General features: G+C 46.4%; 1 protein-coding gene across 1 annotated transcript in view; it reads left to right on the forward strand.

Annotated features, from left to right (window-relative positions):
- lrp1bb (low density lipoprotein receptor-related protein 1Bb) overlaps positions 1–24,150 on the forward strand; it is a gene marked incomplete at its 5' end in the record, with an annotated part of 93,036 nt that overhangs the window by 26,637 nt on the left and 42,249 nt on the right. The window contains 19 exons of the mRNA XM_019863907.1: positions 189–329; positions 1,199–1,324; positions 1,480–1,611; positions 4,327–4,461; positions 4,553–4,682; positions 5,810–5,936; positions 7,952–8,103; positions 9,693–9,817; positions 9,961–10,332; positions 13,803–13,992; positions 15,399–15,603; positions 17,188–17,380; positions 18,342–18,467; positions 18,937–19,065; positions 19,141–19,260; positions 20,631–20,744; positions 20,973–21,122; positions 21,732–21,854; positions 23,746–23,865. Of these exons, the coding sequence (XP_019719466.1) occupies positions 189–329; positions 1,199–1,324; positions 1,480–1,611; positions 4,327–4,461; positions 4,553–4,682; positions 5,810–5,936; positions 7,952–8,103; positions 9,693–9,817; positions 9,961–10,332; positions 13,803–13,992; positions 15,399–15,603; positions 17,188–17,380; positions 18,342–18,467; positions 18,937–19,065; positions 19,141–19,260; positions 20,631–20,744; positions 20,973–21,122; positions 21,732–21,854; positions 23,746–23,865 (2,910 nt within the window). The remainder of the gene's footprint in view (positions 1–188; positions 330–1,198; positions 1,325–1,479; positions 1,612–4,326; positions 4,462–4,552; positions 4,683–5,809; positions 5,937–7,951; positions 8,104–9,692; positions 9,818–9,960; positions 10,333–13,802; positions 13,993–15,398; positions 15,604–17,187; positions 17,381–18,341; positions 18,468–18,936; positions 19,066–19,140; positions 19,261–20,630; positions 20,745–20,972; positions 21,123–21,731; positions 21,855–23,745; positions 23,866–24,150) is intronic.

The raw sequence follows: 24,150 nt of genomic DNA on the forward strand, positions 1-24,150 counted from the left end.
CCTCACCATCATGCCGAGAACGTTTTCTTGAATCCGTTGGCCATGTCTTAGAAGGAAACGGCATTCTGTATTTCCTTGGCTTGTCTCTCTGTGTGATATTAAAATTGGTTTTGTGAGCTGAAATCTTTGCGTGCGATAACTACGCAAAGAACACAGACATCAGACATTTATTTATTTTATGTTTACAGGCAGCAAACTGTGGTGGGCAGATGACGAATCTGCACAGCTGGGAAGTGTCAACAAGAGGGATGGCCGCAACTTTGTCCATCTGAGAAACAAGACCGCTGGGGTCATTCACATGAAAGTGTATGACCGGGAGGGTCAGAAAGGTGTGTAAGGTCTTCTCTCACATTTCCACTGAGCGGCACAGTTCTTTTTTTTTTTTCAAAATTCACTGATTTGTCATGGACCATGTACAGAATACATTCAACTCAAAAGTGAAGATGTGCTGCAGCAGTGAACAGCTCAGTAATTTATTTCCGTCTGCAGAGAGAGGGGAAAAAAAAAGATGAGTCAGAGTGAATCGTGTAAATGAATAGGTAAAGCTTTGTCACACCATTTTAAGAGGACTGCTAGACTAACACACGATGACGATGACAAGGAACATGTGGTGTTCTTTCTTCTGGTCTTGTAAAAAGATGAGCTTTGAGCTGTGGCCATTTCAATCCTGTTGTCACATGCCAAGGAAAACTCTGTTGACAAGTGCTGAGGCCACGCCCACCTCAACTGTCAATCAAATACTGCAACGCGAAAAGAAACGGATGCTCCTATGTCTGGTATCTTATGCCCACATAGAACGAAATCGATCTGCTCCAGGCCCACGTTGGCCTGAATCGATCTTAAAGGGACGCTGCAAAGGCTTTTCCCTCAATATGACAATGTGGCGCTCTAAAAGGAGCCACACGAGTTCAACAGCCCTGGTCTGCACGTTTGGTGCCAAATCAATCTTTTGATTTTCCCCTCCCTCGCTGTTCCACCTTTTGCTTCCCGACGCGCATGCACTCGGAGCCGATAATGAGGCACTCTAAAGCGGTCAACCCAGTTTCCCTGCCTCGGTTCACACCCTGGCGTGAAAATTCAGACTCTTAAAAAAAATAAATAAAGACACTTTTGACATCAACTCAAACACAAAAGTAGGGGCACTCTCAGCTCTCGCAGAATGATTCGAATACCGGCGCCGCTCTTGGTGGACTTTCAGGAAGGAACCTTTGCCAAGTCAACAATGGAGGATGCTCGCAGCTCTGTTTTCCAACTTCCGAAAGCACCCGAAGCTGCTCCTGCACTGTCGGCTACAACCTCAGAAGCGATCGCATGTCCTGTGAGGGTACGTTTTCTTGTGAAAATACGCGCTCTTGTCTTGTCTTGAAATCAGAACGTTCGGATGTTGACTTGGCAGGAATTTGTTCTGCGGCCATGCTTCATGACGGTTTGCTGTCGTTGACCTCTTTGTTGCTGTTGTTGTTTTCTCCCCGCTAAAAGGTATGGACTCCTTTGTGATGTATTCCATCCATGAGGGTATAAGAGGGATTTCTCTGGACCCAAATGACAATACGGAAGCCCTCATGCCTATCACGGGGACACTTTTTGCCGTAGGGGTGGACTTTCATGCAGGTGAGAGAGTTACCGATTGTACGTTTGTGTCGTTTTCTACCGGGGACCATTCTAGGGGCGGAATTTGAAGGTTGCTGAGCTCCCGACCGGCCAAGCGAGATAAATTCAACCACTTTGTACATTTTAATGCAATTGCATTCTCGTATTTCTGACAGAGAAGCGGAACACTTTTTGATCGTGGGCATTCAATCGGCTCGCTTCTCCTATTCCAATTCAAACAAAGCAACGCGGTGAGACGTTTCCTCACGCGAAAAAGACGTCAGCAACAAAAACACGGAGCTTCATTTCAAATCAGCAATATCGACCACAGACGACTGCGTTTGACATTGACATATTTTAGGACTTGCAACCTCTCACTTCCACAAAAGGTACCTAATGACTGAAGTGACATCGCACTTGGACCTCGGTGCCTGCGTTAGTCCAACAGAGAAGAACCTTTTGCCTCAAAGTCATTTCCACAGATGTAATTTCAATTACTGGAAGTGAAACTGAGTGGATTGCTTAATTGTTTGTGACTAATCGCCACCGCTTGCCATTAATCTGTGTTTGTCTGAGTCGGAACTTGAAGGAATATTTCAAGCGATGGATCTTGCTGTCACCTTTGAAGCTGTCAGCTATTTTATACTCGAGAGAAAGTTGGATGATCCAAGTCGTCACATCTTTGTGACATGTTGTTTTTCTTTTTTTTTTATTCAATGCGGGTGCATGGCTCTCAAGTGAAACGTCCCTTTTTTGCACCATGTTTCAAATTCGATTTTCTTGCAACATTTTCCAATATTTTCCATTTGCAATGGTGGGAAAATGGCCTTGTTGTTATAAAAGCCGCACATCTTGCTTACTTTTATTTCCCGCAATCTCGATCCGCCTTCAAACAAACAGGTCGAGGGAGGGCCGGTCTTGGCTCTATTTACATGGGGAGCTTTTGAAAAATGGTCCATGGGCCAGCGGGGTGCAGCTTTGATGGAGTAATCACATGACATTACAGGCGAGCCTGGCTAGGAATAACAGGCAGCCTCGGAAACAATTGCGCTCCAAAGCAATTCCCCAGATATTGCATCAAGGAACCGCCGCGTGCGCTGCAAGGCAAGAAGCAAATCTTGCATACTGTAATTTGTTACGTCCCGACTTCCCTCCCAACCGTCCGTATGATAAAAAACAAGAGATTTGTGGCGAAGACAGACAATATAGCACCCGCTGCACTCCCTCGTGTATGGCGGAATGTAAATGGCGCATGCTGACTAAGGCGATGACATGAACTGAAAGCAGGAGGGGTTCACGTGAGGCGATTTTCTTCACGTTCTGACCTCATCCGCAACAATAAGACCGAAGCTGGCTAATTGGGATAAAAAGGTGGCAGTTACTTGCAAACGCAGCCTCGTCAAGAGAAAGAAAAAAAAAAATTGCGATTGTTCGGGATCGATGTTTTGCAGCGCCGTCATTGAACGATCTCCATTGAATGACTTTTGCCCCCCCCGCAACGAATTTGCCTGCACTTTGAGGGCCACCGGATCACGGCGCTATCAGCTGGGTGCACGCGAGCGTGTCATCCGGTCCGGACCCGCCTGCGAGCTCGTAACCGTGTTGTAATGGAAATCCAAATCCCCGCATCCTGGCCTCGCGCGCACAGTTGAACGGAGATGAGCCGAGCCAGCATATTTAGATGGGAAAGCGGCTTAAGACGTTCCTTGAACTCCTTCTCTTTCAGATGGCGTCACGGAGCTCTTAATATGAGCGACTGGAGAAATAATGCGAAATCCTGACATGACCGCACGCTTTAAAAAAAAAAAAAAAATGTCGGAATAAATCTGTGCCACATTAGAGACTTAGTATAGCTTGTCAACTGGTTCTCCTTTTATCGCAAAAGTTCGATAGCGGCAACCAGACGGGACAAACAATTTGCCAATCGTCGCAGCGCCATCATCGTTACTTGTTTGGGACGCCAATGACGGCGTTGTTCAAGTTGGAATTTATTCTTAAGCATCAACACACCACCCAGACATCATGTTCAATCACTAAATTAATACGGGAAAAAAAAATAATAATAAGCACTTACTTTCTGGGGTGCCGGGCTTCCTTCCGCAGCCAAGCAATTTATTTCGAACAAAACAGCCGTACTCAAATGTATCTTCTTGTCACTCGTTATTGTTACAAAGACTTGAGCCGACGTAATGCTGCTCGACTCCTGCAAAAATGAGAAGGCGGCGGAGTATTGCGACACTCCTCAAAAGGGCGTCCAAGAGCGTTGATACGTTTGTTGTGAAGCTTTTTGGAAGAATTCAAATTGGTTCATAAAGCAGAAAAAAAAAAAATACAGATATGGCGCCAACCCAGAAGGGTCCATTTTTGACAAAATTCGGATAGCAGCATTTCCACCCGACGGTGGCGAAATAGACTGCGTAAGTACTTCCTGTGTCTTTGTTCCTGCAATATGACTTTAATGACTAAAACGGTCAACAAGGATTTCAGCAACACCGCGTTTTGCATCGCACTGCCCCCACCCCCAAAAAAAAATTTTGTCAACTCGAAAGTGCTGAGGATGCACCATGTGCGCATTTCCACCGCCCCCCTTTACTGTCCCCTTCACAAAATTGTGGTGAAATGGGCCGCGCTGTCATCAAAAGTGTTTTCATGAGCCGCATTGTTCGAGGGCACAACTATGTCTGAGGCCATCTCATCCATCATCTGATCTTGCCGTGTCATGAACAACTTCTGCAGGGAACGACACCGTTTACTGGACGGACATGGGCCTCAACAGAATATCCCGGGCCAAACGCGATCAGACCTGGAGGGAGGACATCGTGACGTCGGGCATTAGCAGGGTGGAAGGCATCGCCGTCGACTGGATGGCCGGTTCGTGTTCGCCGTGTGTCGGTTTGCATTTGAGCAGAGCAAGACACAAAAGGCCGGAAGGACTTGTGACGGTTTCGTTGTCATCCCACAGGGAACCTTTACTGGACAGACCACGGTTTCAATCTCATCGAAATATCTCGTCTGAATGGCGCGTACCGATCGGCGGTCATATCGGATGGCCTGGATCAGCCCAGAGGCATCGCCGTCCACCCTCAGAAGGGGTAGGCCATGTTTTTGTCCACCCTATCTTTGCCATATGCGATACGATCGCTGCTATTTTGGGTTTGGATTGTTGTCATGACAACCAAGCCATTCCAAAGCCAAGTTGGAGAAGTGACCCATATTGTTATTTTATTGAAAACACTTTGTCATAGGCAATACCCGAAACAAATATTTGATGAGAAAGTCTCTTGCGCAGTTTATCTTTATCTCAGCCGCAGTTTTTTTTTTTTTTTGAATGTCCTTGGATGCCAAAAGTTGGCACCAAGGCATTGACCTTGAAAAACGGCTCCAGGAGATAGCAGCTCTCTTATCAGTTATTTTTGTTGTCATGAACATATTTGTCCAAACAAACGTACCTGTCGCTGTGCCTAGCATTTAAAATTAACATGAAACTGACGGAATAAGGACGCTCTTGTCATTATTTCCATGACAGTATGGTGGGAAGTTTAACCTGGGTTGTTAGATGAAGTTAAGGAGAGTTGTCGTTTGATGGGCATGCACTTTGTATTTGTGTGTGTGTGTTGTAAGAGTAATGTTGTAAAAACAAGCTTGAAATAATTTTTTTGTGGCATCATGTGGGGATATTCACCGTTGGGCAATTCCCTAAAATTGTGGGAGGTATCAGTGGTGGTTTTGGCAATACGTGGGGAGACCGCTGGACACTCTTTGGCATATCATTTGTTTTTAGAGTAATGTTGTAAAAACGAGCTTGAAAAAAAATTTTTGTGGCATCATGTGGGGATATTCACCGTTGGGCAATTCCCTAAAATTGTGGGAGGTATCAGTGGTGGTTTTGGCAATACGTGGGGAGACCGCTGGACACTCTTTGGCATATTTCATACTCAAATAGGCCACGAGCATGAACACATTCATACGTTTTTTTTAGGATGTTGAATAACTTTCACAGCGTTTGCAAGGTAAACCCTGTGACAAAATTATGGGAGGTATCAGTTGTGGTTTTGGCAATCCGTGTGAGACCGCTGGACACTCTTTGGCATATTTCATACTTAAATAGGCCACGCGCATGAACACATTCATACGTTTTTTAGGATGTTGAATAACTTTCACAGCGTTTGCAAGGTAAACCCTGTGACCCATTTGTCTTTGTTGCCGTGCTTTCCACCAGGTATCTCTTCTGGACCGAGTGGGGCCAGAACCCGTGTATCGGCCGCTCCCGCTTGGATGGTTCGGACCAAGTCACCTTGGTCAACTCGGGCATTATGTGGCCCAACGACATTTCCATCGACTATGAGGTAAAGTCCGTCGGTCCTCCGTATCCCCTCGGCTGAATACGGCGACGCCCTCGCTGCGCCGACCTCATCTTTGTCCTTCTGCGGCGCCGATACGTCTGCAGCCGTCTACATTTTCAAATTGCTTCTCAGGAAAATACATTATACTGGTGCGACGCCCGTACCGATAAGATCGAGAGGATCAACCTTGAGACAGGTGAGGGCCGGGAGATCATTTTGTCTTCGGCCGAGAGCTCATGAATTAGGACGCCAAAGCAATGTGGCCGAACGTGCCTCAAGTGTACACTCATATGACTTGTGGCTTACTGAGGAAACAACGTCTTTGTTTGAATATTATACTGCCCCTGGTGGCTGATATTACCCCTCCACTTGAAAGCTTTCTGTGGCAAGCCGAGGCGCTAAGGATGTCCTGATCAAGAGCGCGTAGCCTTTTAATAAAGGTTATCTCCAGATCATGAGCCCTGATACGTTTGTTTACATTGCGGCAGAAGATTGCGGTATCGATTCGGTATGACTGAATGTTATGTGTCTATGTTATCTGCAACACGGAGAAACAGACTCGAGTGTAAAACAGGCCGGCGGCGGCGTACGGCAGCGGCAAATAACGTTCTGTATCTCATCTTGCTCGCTGTGTGGCTGAGTACAAATATATTTTTCGATTCAATATGGATCTTTGTTTATAGGGTGTGACTGAGAGCTCATGAATTAGGACGCCAAAGCAATGTGGCCGAACGTGCCTCAAGTGTACACTCATATGACTTGTGGCTTACTGAGGAAACAACGTCTTTGTTTGAATATTATACTGCCCCTGGTGGTCAAGGCACACACACACACCAGGAGCGGCACAATGTCCGGTGAACTGAAGCAAAAAAAAAAGGGGCAAAAACTAATTCATGGCATTTCCATTCATTTCGGTTCATTTTTGATGGGCTGTTCACCGGCGATTCAAAATTTGAATCCAAGAAAAACTAACGCTTTGGCCTCTCGTCCAAATTAGCCGCCCAACCCGACACGCTCCAGGACAGTTCAGTCCGGTTGCCATTCCAAAGCCAAGTTGGAGAAGTGACCCATATTGTTATTTTATTGAAAACACTTTGTCATAGGCAATACCCGAAACAAATATTTGATGAGAAAGTATCTTGCGCACTTTATCTTTATCTCAGCCGCAGTTTTTTTTTTTTCTTTTATGTCCTTGGATGCCAAAAGTTGGCACCAAGGCATTGACCTTGAAAAACGGCTCCAGGAGATAGCAGCTCTCTTATCAGTTATTTTTGTTGTCATGAACATATTTGTCCAAACAAACGTACCTGTCGCTGTGCCTAGCATTTAAAATTAACATGAAACTGACGGAATAAGGACGCTCTTGTCATTATTTCCATGACAGTATGGTGGGAAGTTTAACCTGGGTTGTTAGATGAAGTTAAGGAGAGTTGTCGTTTGATGGGCATGCACTTTGTATTTGTGTGTGTGTGTTGTAAGAGTAATGTTGTAAAAACAAGCTTGAAATAATTTTTTTGTGGCATCATGTGGGGATATTCACCGTTGGGCAATTCCCCAAAATTATGGGAGGTATCAGTTGTGGTTTTGGCAATCCGTGTGAGACCGCTGGACACTCTTTGGCATATTTCATACTCAAATAGGCCACGAGCATGAACACATTCATACGTTTTTTTTAGGATGTTGAATAACTTTCACAGCGTTTGCAAGGCAAGCCCTGCAACCCATTTGTCTTTGTTGCCGTGCTTTCCACCAGGTATCTCTTCTGGACCGAGTGGGGCCAGAACCCGTGTATCGGCCGCTCCCGCTTGGATGGTTCGGACCAAGTCACCTTGGTCAACTCGGGCATTATGTGGCCCAACGACATTTCCATCGACTATGAGGTAAAGTCCGTCGGTCCTCCGTATCCCCTCGGCTGAATACGGCGACGCCCTCGCTGCGCCGACCTCATCTTTGTCCTTCTGCGGGGCCGATACGTCTGCAGCCGTATGTCTCATCTACATTTTCAAATTGCTTCTCAGGAAAATACATTATACTGGTGCGACGCCCGTACCGATAAGATCGAGAGGATCAACCTTGAGACAGGTGAGGGCCGGGAGATCATTTTGTCTTCGGCCAACGCGGACCTGTTCTCGGTGGCTGTGTTTGGGCCGTACATCTACTGGGCTGACAGGTACGACGCGCCGCTTTTCCTACAAAGTCCGCAGCGCTGAGCTGATATTAACCCTCCACTTGAAAGGTTTCTGTGGCAAGCCGAGGCGCTAAGGATGTCCTGATCATGAGCGCGTAGCCTTTTAATAAAGGTTATCTCCAGATCATGAGCCCTGATACGTTTGTTTACATTGCGGCAGAAGATTGCGGTATCGATTCGGTATGACTGAATGTTATGTGTCTATGTTATCTCCAACACGGAGAAACAGACTCGAGTGTAAAACAGGCCGGCGGCGGCGTACGGCAGCGGCAAATAACGTTCTGTATCTCATCTTGCTCGCTGTGTGGCTGAGTACAAATATATTTTTCGATTCAATATGGATCTTTGTTTATAGGGTGTGACTCAGAGCTCATGAATTAGGACGTCAAAGCGATGTGGCTGAACGTGCCTCAAGTGTACACTCGTATGACTTGTGGCTTACTGAGGAAAGAACGTCTTTGTTTGAATATTATACTGCCCCTGGTGGCCAAGGCACACACACACACACCAGGAGCGGCACAATGTCCGGTGAACTGAAGCAAAAAAAAAGGGGGCAAAAACTAATTCATGGCATTTCCATTCATTTCGGTCCATTTTTGATGGGCTGTTCACCGGCGATTCAAAATTTGAATCCAAGAAAAACTAACGCTTTGGCCTCTCGTCCAAATTAGCCGCCCAACCCGACACGCTGCAGGACAGTTCAGTCCGGTTGTACCGTGTCACTCGGTGTGCAGCGGGTTTTCAAACAATTTCCAATAATCATCAATGGTATTTGAATTTAAGGGGAAAATTTGGGGATCAAGTTGGTGAGTGAGCTTTCCATTTTGTGGCTGGAACTTAAGTGACCCGCTGCAAGGTCCGCTCCATAAATCGAACTGGAGAAGAGCAAATAGAAGCAGTTTGGAAAATGGCAAAAATAAATAAATAAAATAAAATAAAATACTGTCAGGGGAAGTCTTGCACATCCATTACATGCAACTCGAAAACTGTAAGAAGACTATTTTTATTTATTTATTTTTGCTCTAAAAAAAAGATCCAGTTATGAACCCGTCGCGATGGAGTCTTCCGCGCTTCTCTGTTTGGCGGCAGTCATTGTTTACCGGGCTCCCATTCTCCTCTGGCTCAGTTGACATGAAAACCTCCATCCGTAGCGGAATCCTCAAAGGACGCCCATGTGTCATTATTTGGTGGTCCTTAAGGCCATCATTTGGAGGCTTGGCACAATTGATTTTTGCCTTTACATGCCTGTTATTGTCTTGAATCCAGCCCGCTCACAAGGTTGGTCTGCGGCGACAGCCGAGTGCCTCTTGTGAAAAAAGGGGGATTTATTGTGCTCTTCTTCTCAACTATTCCTAATCTATGTTCAAATGGCTTGCTGGCTATATCGGCTTTTGCTTTGGCACTGTGATCCTCCTCTCTCTGTAATATCCACATGATTCTGCAATGAAAAAAAAAAATCAATAAAAAAGCTGTGGAAAAATATCTTCTTCACAGAAAGTCAAATCACTTTTTCCCCCCCCCCCACCCTTTCCCCTCCAACCTGCTCCCCCGCCCCCGACTCTGCGCTCCAGGGCCTTCTCCAACGGTTCAATCCGACGAGGCTTGAAGACTGACAGCAGCGAGGCCGTGACAATGAGGAGTGGCCTCGGGGTCAATTTGAAGGGTGTGACAGTCTTCACTCGGAGCCGAGAGAAAGGTTGACAATTTCGCTCCGCTCACGTATTGATTCTCCAAAATGACTGCCCGATAAGGCTTTTTCATTTGAAAATAGGCTGGCGTGAAAAACGCGTGGCCGCAGAATACGATTTCAACCTCTGCCTTCAATGGCGTATCGCGCAGGTTCGAACCCGTGCGCCAGGAACAACGGCGGTTGCCGACAGCTCTGCTTTCACGTGGGCAGCGGCCGGCGAACCTGCTCCTGCGCCCACGGACGCTTATCGGAGAACGGCTTTTCCTGCGAGCGCCACCAAGGTTATCTCCTGTACTCCGAGAGGACGACTCTGAAAAGCATCCACCTCTCGGATGAGAGCGACCTCAACTCGCCGGTCCGGCCTTTTGAAAACGCCGCTCTTTTCAAGAATGTCCTCGCCCTGGCATTTGACTACAGTCAGCATACGCTTGGCACCAATCGCATCTTTTTCAGCGACGTGCACTTTGGGAACATCCAGATGATCAATGACGACTGGACAGGACGCGCGGTGATTGCGGAAAGTGAGTGTTCGCCCAGAGTCACTTTTGTTATTTGTCGCTTTGCCAAGGAGAGCGAGTGTTGGACCGTTCGCGACAACGATTTGGAAATATTGTCGCGTTTGACGTTCTAATTTCAATCGCACGCAAATCAAAGCGCCGAGGATGACAAATGTGTTTAACGCGATCTTTTTTCGCAATTCACCGCTGGATGGAATTTTTCTTCCGGTGCTAAACTTGACAGCTTCCCCATGAAGCCAAATATCCCAACTTTTTTTTTTGTGAGTAGCGCATCGCTACCCTCAGAAACCGACAACCTTCTTTACCGAGTAAGGGGGTTTTCGATAACAATTGAGCTTGACCAATGAGTGACCGGCAGTGCAGTGCCAACCATTTGTTGAAATTGTAATGTGATGTGAAAAAAAAATGTTTAAACAACTCAACTTACCGTAATTTCTGGACTATAGACCGCACCTGATTATAAGCCGCACCACTACATTTTTAAAGGAAAAAAATATTTTGTACACACATAAGCCGCACCTGTGTATAAGCCGCAGGTGCCCATATTGTAACATGAGATATTTACAAAGAAAGATGGTACACAGGCGGCCGTTAGAAAAGTCTTTATATAAGCCGCTTCATGCAATAAGCCGCAGAGTTGAAAGCGTGTGACAAAAGTCGCGGCGTATAGTCCGGAAATTACGGTAATTCTGCTATTCCCTCAAAACGGAAAAAGCCACGTCGGCTCGATCGTATCCGCTGCTCTCATCGAAGGCCAACTTGTCAGCTCACTGTGTGTATGGCGGCGCCGCTTTCTTTTCGCAAGTGTCAGTTTTGTGTTGACGAGAACACGGCCCGAGTCAAGAGAGCAGCGAAAATCTCTTCTGCTCAGTCTGGATCCTCTGCAATTGGACGACGTTTCCCCCGGGAACAAAGCTCAGCACTGGCCAAATCTACCCGTGCAACGCTTCGCACACACACAGACTGTACAGTCACACTCGCACACACACACGGCAGGAAGCCGGCAGAGCGTCGCTGATCCCCCTCCTTCGCACAACCTCAACTCAGCTGACGCGGCCTTATCAGCCCGTTGAATGGAGGCTTTCTCCTCCTTTTTGAAGCGTGGCGCAACACGCCGTGATGAGACTTGATGATGTCACATGAGAAAGGGTTCTTCACATTTCAAAGCCAAGTCGTACGATCTGGGAATGAACGTTGCAGGTCTTTCTGACCGTTTGAATAGCTGCGATTTTCCTTCAAGGTATTTGGAACGGAATTGTGCCCGCATCTACGTGACAGATCGCGATATCTGGAATTCAATTTTGCCCTGTCCAAACTGAAATATATAGATGTGTTGAAGAATTTAGGATATGTTGAATTGGAATTTGGGAGCACTCCGAGTCAAATGAGTCCAACATGATCGCAAACGGAGGGGCGGGGGCGGGGGCTCAATTCTAGCAAGTGCAGCTGTGATGACAAACGCCATCCACATGAAGTGGCGTCATTTGTCGCGATGATGCTGCACATACCGAATCTGAAATGCCAATGACACATCCGGAATGTTCTTTTTCGCGTTTGCCGCGTCGTCGGCCATTATTTGTAAGCTTTTCTCGTGACCTAATTCTCCTGACACGAACCGACAACAAAGCTGTTGAACCAATCACGCACCCAATGGCACATTTGGTTTCTGCACGGCGGAGAACATTCCAGAATCTTTTGATCTTATTTCATCAAAGTTTGAGCTCGGTTAAGGTTGATCATTGAAGAGCAAGACACTTTTACTGGCGCCGTTTCGCCTTCGCTTCCGCCAGGCATCGTTTTTGAATGGCCAAGCGGCTTTTCTATTTTCAAAGCAGCAATTGCGCCCGCATCCCGCCATTAATGCCAGGCGCAGATGTTAATCATGCATATTTCCCTCATTAATCTCCTCGTCCTCCAATAATTAATCCTTCAACCCACCAACAATTTGCGGCAAACTCGGCCAGATGGCTTCTCTTGCAAACTATTAATTAGCAGCCAGCTGACTCAGTTTCGTGTCTTGGAGGTTTCGGGTTTGCGGGTCCCGCGCGGAGAACGTACAAGCGCATCAAAACTTTCTCGTGACTGCTGTGTTGCTCTGCAGTCAAACGTGTTTCCTCTGATGCCGCGTCGCCATGAGATGCGATGCGAATCCAAGCGGCTAAATTTAGTGGCTTTATTGTTGCTCGTCATCGCTAACGCTCGCGACCGCCGTCGACAGGATACGCGTATTAAAGCAGCTCATCCCTTTGGCTTTTCTCGTGTTCCTCGCTATGAAAGCGATTCTGTTTTGTTTTTTTAACGGAACGAACACGCTGGATGAAATAAGTGTGGATGCATGTTTGAGAGTTGTTCAAAAGCCATAACTGGTTACCTCGCCGTGGAGTTTGACAGCTAAAGTTTCGAAGCAGTTATTGTGCTGTATTGGTTGAATGTGAAACGTTTTCCCGCAGCCTGGTTGAAAATAAGTCTGAACGCGAGAGTCTGTGGCATTGCCAAAAAAATCGTCCGTCCCGCATGCTGAGACTCGACTTGTAACTCTGCAGCGATCGCGAAGGAAAGTCATCCAAACTCCAATGGAGTCGGCCATCTGTTGCAAACAAAGTCAGTGTTTCCGACTCAAATCTCGTGGCCTAAAATTGAGATCGACCATACTGTCATTACCCAAAACACAAGGGTGCCATTTTCACCCATCTGTCCGCGTGAAAAGCAGCTTTTGAACACACTGACTACTTAATTGGAAAGTAAATGATTGAAGGATGCGAGCGCGATATCTCCATCGCCCACTGAACCGTCTTGATGACGCTCCTCTTGGTCGGAGGTGATGGTGACCTTTCGGACAGGCTGTGCCTCATGCAAAAAAAAAAAAAAAAAATTAAAAACAAATCTCTTTCCTAATAGAGAGATGCATTTCAACATTTGTTGTTTGTCCACCCATTCCATCTGAAGTGCTTGTTCGGATTAGGCTTGCGTGTGAGCTGGTGGGAGCAACACTGTGACAACAAGGCGCTCTGAAGCGGCCATGCCACCATTAAACCCCTCTTCACACGCTTGCTGTCAAATCAGACTTTATAAAAACATCCACCCTCTTCACCCTTCAGTTTCCTCTGCGTAACATGCGCACTCAGACAACGAGGCACTCTAAAAGCCGCCACATCAACAGACTCTCCAAAGACTATCTAGCTGCAAAATGCAATTACGCCAGATAGGCACTGATGTAAACCGAGGCGCTGAAGGTGGGGGCCGGGCGACTCATTTCGGAGTTCGCGGTGCGACACATGGTGCTCATTTAGCCATGCGACAAAAATGTGGAAAATTTAAATGATGACGCAAAATCCTCACAGTTGACTACTTACATCCTTCCACGAATGTTTTGATCCATTTTCTTAAAACGCATACAATGTACCGTGTTTAGAAACACATTTCAGAATTCACTTTTCAGGGTCTTGAAGGGAAATGTTGTTTTGTTGCTACAGGCGTGGGCTCGGTAGAGGGCCTGGCGTACCACCGAGCCTGGGACATGCTGTACTGGAGCAGCTCCACCACCTCCACAATCACCAGACAAACCATCGAGCAAAGAGGAGTTGGTGTTCTTGGCCGCGAGGCCGTCGTTTCACTCCCTGAGGAAGACCACCCACATGCCTTGGCACTGGATGAGTGTCAAAAGTCAGTAGCGCTGTTTTTGTCCAAATCTGCTCGAATCGTTACACAGTACTCAAGGTGGCCTGTCAGAGAAGTTTCAGGACTTCTCTCACAAAATTATTCTTGAAAATGTTTTCCAATATGGGCCTAGACAAGCATGTCTACAAATGATGGCTGATAGTCATGGCGGCTTCACAGCGCCCTGAGCATCTGACAGTTCCTGGCCGAGAAGAACATTGTCATGCAGAATCTTTCCAGTAGGGCGGTGTGACAGAAAAGGCGGGGAAAATGCACCGACGGGCGTCCCCGAACGGGAAAAATGGCAAATTGTAGTTTGAATTTAAAACACAAGGCTGCCTTGAGATATGACTTGAATTTGTTCTGTGACCATGTTCGTGTCTTAAAACACTCACATCCCAAATCAGCTCTCCTTATCTCGACAAAATATCGACCAAATGATGGCTTGTCTCTCGAATCGAAACTTTTCTGACATACCTCATGCAGAGTATAAGACAATTATATTTTTATTTTAAAAATAATAACTATATATATATATATATATATCTACGTGTCTTCAAACACTCACATCCCAAATCAGCTCTGCTTATCTCGACAAAATATCGATCAAATGATGGCTCGTCTCTCGAATCGGAACTTTTCTGACATACGTCATGCAGAGTATAATACAATTATATTTTTATTTAAAAAAAATAACAACTATATATATATATATCCCTTGTATTGCAGCAAAATATAAATCATCACAAACGGTTGCTATACAGAGAAAAGTATATTATCTTGTCTGTGTGGAGGGGAGTTTTTCCTTTGCTCCTATCACTCCATGCAAGTATCTGTTGGTCTTAAAAAGAAGTTATGGGTTCTGCTGTAAATTCAGGATTCTTTTTTTTTTTTGGGGGGGGTGTTGTTTTTTTTTTTTTTTTTTCTCAAGAGGCTGTGATGCACGACATGTTTTGTGAGTAAAGTAAAGCCTGTGATGCATATCGCTATTCTCCTTTTGAAAAGGCGTATTTTTTTGGAAGGGGGGGTGTTGGTTTTTTTTTTTTTTTTTTTTACAAGAGGCTGTGATGCACGACATGTTTATGTGAGTAAAGTAAAGCCAGTGATGCATATCGCTATTCTCCTTTTGAAAAGGCGTTCGACTTTATCTGTGATGAGCTCAGACGACATGCCACGCAGTTAGCGGTCGGAAAATGTCTCCATCATTTTGACACCGTCTTTAAATTTGATTGTACAGAGCAGCAGAATGAAGTGTAGTTTTTAATGAGATTAGTTGTGCAGTTCGCATTGTTTGGCCTTTGAATTGGAAGACGCAACGAGGTGAAACACGAACCGAAACGCGCTTAATCGCTGGTTGCGAACGTGCTGAGAAGGAGAGACGCTTGGTTGAACTTGTCCTCGCATGTTTTTAGCCTGATGTTTTGGAGCAACTGGAACGAGCAAAGAGCCAGCATCATGAGGGCCACCTTATCAGGCAAGAACATGAGGATTATCGTCAGCGCCGACATCCTGACACCCAACGGACTGACCATCGATCACAAAGCAGAGAAGCTCTACTTTTCCGACAGAAGCCTCGGCAAAATCGAGAGATGTGATTTCGATGGCTCCGGCAGATACGTGAGTTTGAACACGCACGAGTCAATGATCTTGTGTGACATTTCACAAACAAGCACTGGATTGATGGATGGATGGATGCGGTGGATGCCCTTGTCATGTCGAAACTCACCCGCTTGGTGCCACACCACCCCCGTGGCAAGATGGATTTGTGAGAAAAGAGCTAATTTGGCTGCCTCGCACATGCCACACATCATGTAGTAGATTTTCATTTTATTTGCTGTTTTGCTTGATCTAACATTGGATTTGTATGGCTTGTATACATAGTGTCCTTTTTTTTTTTTTTTTTGACATTGGATCGTACATGTGGCCGAGCACTTTGGCCCATCTCAATTAGCAATCCATATGTTGAGTGAGCCAGGTCAGCTGGAAAGCCTTCACCTTTGGGTCCCGACCTGGAAGCTGCCGCAGCCTAATTCCCCTTAATGAAGGCTTGGCTAGCAGATCGCCTGGGGTGCATTCCAATTAAAATGTGTAATTTCAACCTGAAGTGGCCAATGCTCTACTGCAGCCGGAGACCAGCAAAGGCCTGAACATGTCGCCCGCTTTTGCATCAACAGAGCTGGCATTGTAAAGGTTGACGCTCATTGCTGCTTCACTCTGAAAATTGACCAGTTATGGGAGATGTCCAAGCAGTATTTCAAAGGCTACGCTCGTGTAGAGATGCTAAATGGTAGCGAAAAGGACCACAAGCTGGTCAGCTTGACACTCATCGGGATATTCAACCTTCCGTTTCTGCTGAATGAAGCCCCGATGCAGTCTTTTGCCTTTCCGATGTAGGGCCAACGTGTCTCCACAGAGGATAAAGAAAATATGCATGCCAGTATCGTTAACATTGGTAGATGTCAATTTAAATAGCAAATGCTGAAGGTTACATGAAATAATCAAGGCGAAATATCCGGTTTACATCACGCACGCGAGGCATACGTCCGCCGCTGTGTGCGATGCTTCACAAATCTCAAATCAATTCCTGGCAGTATGTTACCCCATCTGGAGTGCGATGGTACCCTCTCCCCCCACCCCCTTCTCCGTCACTGTCTCGCACTCGTCCCACGGCCAGTTGCTGCACGTGCGTGGCGAGCTTCTTTAATCAACACCTGTCCTAATCGTCCCAGTATGGCGCAGGGCTAATGTGACGGCGCTTACAAGCCTGTTCCACTAATGGCAGCGACGACAGAGCTGCTGGAGGCTGTGATCCTCCCACACAAGCTTGGAGAGTCCCACAAGGAGGAAGCTGATGGATTCCTTCTTCCCTGCCAATGACAGTGCAATTTACCCCCCCCTGCAACATCTGGGTTCAGCGCTCGTGATGTGTTGATTAATGCAAGGAAACACGATGATCCGCATCCGTTCCTTGGCATGCGAGCGGAATTTTCCTGAAGGTTCCTCGGGCCAGATCACGAACAGATGTTTGTGTTTTGCTTGTGGATGAAAAGGAAAATGCCGAGAACGGAACATGATTGTGCCGCGGGCCTTCCATATAAACCTGATGATCGAATAGACTGTCGTGCCATTCTTGTTCCAGTCGCGAAATGCCTTTGTGGATTTCTCCGTGTCCATAACGCTTGGCGCAACTCCAACTTCCAGGTCATTGTGAAGTCGAACCAAGGGAACTTCTACGGACTGGCCGTCTATGCAGATTTCATCTACTGGTCAGACTGGGCCCGGAGGTCAGTGCTGCGCGCCGACAAATATACTGGCGGTGACGTCAAGGTCCTGCGAGCAGACATACCGCATCAGCCCATGGGAATTATTGCTGTTGCCAGGGATACAAACAACTGTGAGTATTTACACAACGGACGAGTCCTGTGGGAATGTACGTGATCGCCGTACGCCGATTGATGCCTTTGGTTACTGGTGACCCGCAGCCTGCAGACAACTAGATACCAACCAGCCCCTGTGTGTAGTGTCGCGTCCCATCCCCCGTTCCTAAACATTGCACGGGAACGCGGCATATTCATTCATCGATGATCAGTATTAATCTGTTCCAAAAAGTGAAGGAAACGGAATCGTAAGAAACCCAAAGTATTACTTCCAACAGGAAATAATGTAAGTTCAATGAATCCGTTCCAGACACAAACGAAACTACATTTTGTGGAGAATAACTACAGATTGATAAACAGGACACGGTGTGAAGTAAATGTAAAGTAAAAAATTGGCTCCAGGAAATGAATGGCCGAATCACAGGTTTTGCTTTGGGGACACAATTTTGGCAAAAAACGAATTTCATGAAAATTCGAGATGAAATTTGAGCTTTTACTACATCTCCTTTTTTTTTAAATGTCAAATATGTGCCTTGTGTTCCTTACCTTGCCAATCACTGTTAAACGATTGCACACAATCACATTAACATTTTGTCATGGTGCATGTGGATTATTGTGGACAAGCTCAAACATGGTATTTCTTCATGTGTGAGATCCCAAACGCTGCATTTGGAAAATGGATTTGGGTTTTGCCTCAGCAGCTGCACGTGAATTGGATGGCAAAATCCCTCCCGGGAGTCACCTGCGTTAGCTGCAAGGAATCACGTTTGCTTCTTATTAGACTGAAGGAGTATCAGGCACATTTCCCTAGAAAGGAAGAATCATCATTTATTAGATTTGGAAAACTATCCGGAAATGATTGAAAAGGAAAGCCACGAGGTGTGTCAGTGTCGCAGTAATCCGGGTAACGGATGACACGGAAACGAGGACGCCGCTGCCGCGCCGGGATGCTTAACGCGGATTTGATTGTTTCTGAAGGTGAGCTCTCACCGTGTCAACATATGAACGGAGGCTGCGGTGACCTCTGTCTCCTGACCGCCCAAGGGAGGGTCAACTGCACTTGCCGCGGGGAACGCGTCCTCCTGGATGACAACAGCTGCGTGTGTAAGTCCGACTCCGTTATGCAGAGGCCGCAATTGCTCACCCGTAAAATATTTGCACGAGCGGATATTGATTCCGTGACGGGGTCGTGCGTAGCGTAACCTTCGGTGTTTGCAGTCCAAGGGTGGCTAAAATAAGGGTGGTGAGTTTTAATCTGGCCCACCGAGCATTTACATTCTCAAGAGTCTTGATTGAAATGTATTTCTTCTTTTTTTGGGGGGGCGTGGGGAGGGGGGTATGCATTTATCGCACTTAATCATGTATTGCATATATTATCTTCTTCTTCTCCTTTCGGCACGTCCCTATTCAGGGGTCGCCACAGCGAGCCAGTAATTTCCATCCGCCCCTGTAAACCGTCCTACCAACTCGCATGGTCGTCTTGGCAGTATTGCATATATTATAAAAAAGTCAAATACAAATTTGCAAAATCAACAGTTCGACATCAAATTTCATTGACTTTCTCTCACGGCAGCGAAAAAGTCGTCTTGCAACATCCACAGCGAGTTTGAATGCGGCAACGGAGAGTGCGTTAGCTACGAGCTGACCTGCGACGGAATCGCACACTGCAAAGATAAATCCGATGAAAAGATGCAGTACTGTGGTAAGTGACCTGAAGGACGAATTGAATGCAAACATTTTGCTGCGTTGACACCAATGAAATCCAAACACTTGCCAGACAACAGGAACTGCCGGAAGGGTTTCAAGGCGTGCTACAACCAACGCTGTGTGGCCAACAGTCACTTCTGCGACGGGATCGACGACTGCGGCGACAACTCCGATGAAGCTTTCTGCGCCAGTAAGTCAAGGCCACCCCCGAAACGCCCCCGACGGCACCGACCAGACGCATTTGTGCCCATATTATTCCACGCCACAAAAGCGCACGCTGCGCTAAGCCTCTCTCTTTCTAATGAGTCCTGAGATTACGGAGGATTGCTCAAAAGACCAGACCCACCCGCGCCGGACACCCCTCCCAAAAGCTGCTTTTGAATGTCTGCACAATCCTTTTTGGTTCCTCGCGCAGCAGGCTGGCAACGTTTTGTTGATTTTAGCTTTGGAAGTAGCAGTCGGACTGGGGAAGGAGCGGTCGAGAGTGGTCTTCTCTCTCTAAGAAGCCCTTGAAAGAAAGGCTGCACAAGAGGGAAAAAAGAGAGAGATTTGATCGCATGGATTTTTGAAGCCCAGGCAATGCTGTTTTATGACGAGCAGAAGAATAGCCTCGATTTGAGTATTCATATGAAATATTAAGTACTGTATTTTTCGCACTGTGAGTCAAACTATACATAAAGAAGAAAAAAAAAACAATCGACATAAGTCACTCCAGAATTGACGGCGATGACGTGAACAGATTCCGATTGGATTTGAAACTTCCGCTTACTATCTTCGAAAAGGTTTTCTTTTTAGTTGAAAATGGCTTACCTTCACGAAATCTTGCATCGCATTGTGGCCCGAAGTGGAATCCTGCTCCGTTTTTCTTCTTTTTTGGGCTGCTTGGAAAATACTTTAATGCAGCATGTTAAAGAATGTGGCGGCAATCCACCAAACGTATTCGCCAACCGCCGAAAGAAAGTAAAAAAAAAAGTTGTCACAGCAACTAATGTGTCGCCAGTTTAGCATGCGACTTTTGCCACAACACGGATTTACTATTTACAGCACCGAGAAGCGCACGAACCGAGCAGGATTCCACCCCTGGCCGCAATGTGACACGGGATTCGAGTTAAAATAAGCCATGTTTTAAAAAAGAAAAAAAAATTTCCATAGTTGGAAGCGTGAATTGCAAATCCAACCGCTACTTGTTTGCGGCCGTCAACACGATTAGGGAAGGCGGATTTTGGCTGCCAGTCTGATTTTATTCAAATCACACCTGAGTCAAAGTCGCAGGACCAGCCAAATTAGGAGAAAAGTCCAACTTGTAGTTGGGAAAATATGCTCCTTGGAAATATTACAAGACTGTTTTTTTTACATTTGCACGTGGCTTGCGAGTTGACTTTGACACCAGAGCATCCTGACATTTCATCGCATGACGTGTTAGCACGCTCACGCGATTGCGCACACGTCGCAGCCGGCGCCAAAGATTTCACCGTAGCAGCTCGGGATTTTTATTGTCGTGTGCGGTACTTGTAATGCCACCCGTGTTATCCTTGTGAAATGCTAATTCTCTCCTCCCAGATGTCACATGCGGCTCGTCGGAATTACCCTGCAAGGATGGGAGCTGCGTAGCCGGCGCCGCCTGGTGTAACCAGGTCATTGACTGCGCCGATGCCTCGGATGAAAAAAACTGCAGTGAGTCCTTCAGGCCGTGCTTTGCGTGGCACTTAAAAAGCGAACATCAAGTCAAACCTCCAGCAATAGCGCTGTGCTCTCCGTTGCAATATGCGCCTGTCACTCGGATCACAGAGACCAATGCCCCCCCCACCCCCCCACCGACAGCAAAGCTTCCCTCTACCTTTTACGACCAAGGTGACAGACAGTTATTGTGCACTTGTCTTCTTCTTTTTTTTTTGTATTCAGACCACAGCGACTGCTCTCACTATTACAAGTTGGGGGTGAAAGAGAAAGAGTTCATCCGCTGCAACTCCACTTCCCTCTGCATCCACCCCTCGTGGATCTGCGACGGCGCCAACGATTGCGGGGATTATGCCGACGAGGCCGACTGCCAAGGTGCGTCACCGGAAACGGACTTTGCAGGGACAGCGCCGGGCTTTTGTGGTGATGGCGTGCCACTCGCGGATCCCGCGCAGGCTTTCTCAGTCATGACAATGACCTCAATAGGCACCGACAGATCTTCAATTAAAATCCGGACGGCTCCGGTGGCCAAAAGTCTTTTCGGACCAAAGGTCTCAAAATGCTTTGAGAGCCCACCTGTCAAGAAAAATCTCATTTTTTGCTTCTCACAGCATTTGCAGTAGGTGTGGTCTTGCAGAGAGGATTTTTTTTTTTTTTTGTTTACCTTTTGAGGAGCGACTGGGCAGCTGCGTGGAGGCATTCCCTTTCTGACCGATAAGAATGGAATAAGAATGGGACTGCTCCAGCCATTCGTTTTTACGAACTTTCAGCATGATCGAACCGTATCGTGTCATTAATTCTTCAAGAAACAGTTTGATTGGCACATTGTGGTCACATGATTAAGCACCACCATAGTACAGGTTCTAGCTGCCTCCAGTCAATGGCAGTGGGATGAAAAACAAAAAAAAAAATGGCGAAATGACGATTTCAGAACAGCAGATCGACACTCACACCAGCTTGTTTTTGTTTTCCTTGTTCCTCAAGTTTCCCAGGATCAGAAGTGCGAGGAGGGCCACTTTTCGTGTCCTAGTGGGAACTGCATCTCCAGCGTGTGGCTCTGCGATGGCCAGAAAGACTGCGAAGATGGCGCCGACGAATTCCAGTGTGGTAAACGAACCAAAGCCAACTCTCTCACCTGATTAATCGATCCTGTTTCAGAACGCTATTGGACAATCGCACGTTGATCAAACAAGAATTATATTGATATATATTTTTGTCATTTGAGACACCAATTACTGCATTTTTGGGGTACACGATATCCACCGATACTTGTTTGCTTTTTGACATGATCCTGGTCCATTTTTTTTTCCCTTTGAACGCAGACATGACGCATATCCCAATAGGGATAGTTGAGGGCAAAAAAAAACTGTTACTTGCATTTTAAATTCAAGTTCGATATGATGAGCATGCAGCGGTTTACAGCGAAGAAGACTAATATCAAGCGCACGTATTTAGCGTTCAAATTATTTGCGGAGGATACTCCAAACCGTGCCCGGTTTGCTTTCCACTCTGGGCAGTTCAGAGTTAGCATTTGATTGTGTTTGAGTTCTCTGATAGTACGTGTCCATGATCGTTGGAGAGGTGCGCATTACGCGGGCGCGCTTGCAGTTGGCTCATTCTGTGCCCAACGATGACAGCCCGTGCTTCATCGTTGCCTCGATCACAATAGATAGGAATTATTCCGCAGCTTGTTCTGAATAGCGTTTCGGGACGAGTCGATAGACAATACGCCCATTCGCCAGCGTTAATTATCATATAAAAAAGCTGCAGACGCTGATAATTTGACTGCAAAGGCAAAAAAGGCTTTCAGGAAAATGTCATTGCGGTTTCAAAACATTTCGTATTGCACGTCCTCCTGGATGGAATCATCATTTGTCACCCGGCTGTGAATAATCTGCGTTTTGCACTTGCTGCGGCGCTGTTCCACCTGAGAAACAAACGGAGACTGCAGCCTTGATACGTTTAACATGTGGCAGACCCGCTCCTTTTTGTCACGCGCTCCGAGCGTCTGAAGTGCAAATTTGGTTTCACGTACAGCAAGTCTGCATCATCACGGTTTCCGCATTTAGCCATTTCACAGTCTTCTAAGCGCTATCTTACATCTTCACAGCCAAAGTCTGACAGCAAGGTAAATGCACAATAAACACGCCCGCCTCACCAGCGGGATCCGTAGCCATAATTCCGCGTCCCGTCGTCTGACCCGCAGCGCGCATCCTCCCTCCGCTCTCTCATCAAAGCTCCGTCAGACTGTGGCATCCGAGAGAAAGCCACCGGTGAACGGCTCCCCGGGGGAACGCAGAGTGACTTATAGACGCACGCTCGGCGCAGATAATGACTCCGTGTGCATTTCGACACAATGATCACCACCATTAACCTCGAACTTTTTCCCATCAGCGCCGGGCGCTTCGTACCAAATAGATTAAAGGAAATTACTTTCGATCATCAATTCTATCCAGCTTTGATGCTAAAACGTGTGTTGCATCGTTTCGGGCCATCATCATTAGGTTCGTTGTATCAGCCAAGCTATCGGACCATATTTAATGATTCCTCTTTATGAGACGATTAAAAAAAAAAAAAAAAAAAAAAACAAAGGCTAAAGTGGCAATAAATTAGCCCGACCAACCCTTCCTTATGTTACGCTGTACTGTCGCAGGATAAAAACAACCACACATCTTTGCTCTCGGGAAGTTGGCTTAGCATAATGCTAACAAGGAATGCAAACAATGCATTACATAGAGGCGTATATTCTTTATCCTCTGAAAAGAACAGAACTGCAGGATTCAATGAATTTGCATGTTCCAAATCACAGAAACGCTTATTAATTGAATCTTTTATGTCGTTTGAGTGGTGCCTCTGTGCTTCTTCGCAAAAGGCGAAGCAGACTCAAATCAGGAACCATTTGTTGTGAAAAATCAAAGTAAATACACTCAGCCCTTTCAAGTGGGTATGCCGATTTGTCCCCAATGTTTCATTGATTCAGCCAAAACTGCCTTTGCAGACTCGTCATGCCTGTGGAACCAGTTTGCCTGCTCCAAAAACAAGTGCATTGCCAAACAATGGCTGTGCGATGGCGAGAACGACTGCGACGACGGCCTTGACGAGAGCGTGCAGATCTGCGGTAAATGCTCTTCGCCATGTCTGCGGGAAAGGTCACAACGGCTGCAGCAACATGACAAAAAGAAAACTCCTGTTCCTGAAGCAGAGCTAAAAAAAAAAAAAAAACTGTACCAAAATAACGCAATCTTAACGAGACAAGCGTCATGAGACTGCAGGCGTCTCTGATGACTCATGTGGGCATAAATAAATCTTTTAACGGAGGTCCCAGAGGCACAGCTACTTTGGTGGACGCATGTGAGTCAAACGAGGTTGGATTTGGATTTTTCGATGCCGTGCAGTTTTTGAA

The sequence above is a fragment of the Hippocampus comes genome, unplaced genomic scaffold, assembly GCF_001891065.2.
Source record: "Hippocampus comes isolate QL1 unplaced genomic scaffold, H_comes_QL1_v1.1 scaffold313, whole genome shotgun sequence".
In the NCBI taxonomy this organism is placed as follows: domain Eukaryota; kingdom Metazoa; phylum Chordata; class Actinopteri; order Syngnathiformes; family Syngnathidae; genus Hippocampus; species Hippocampus comes.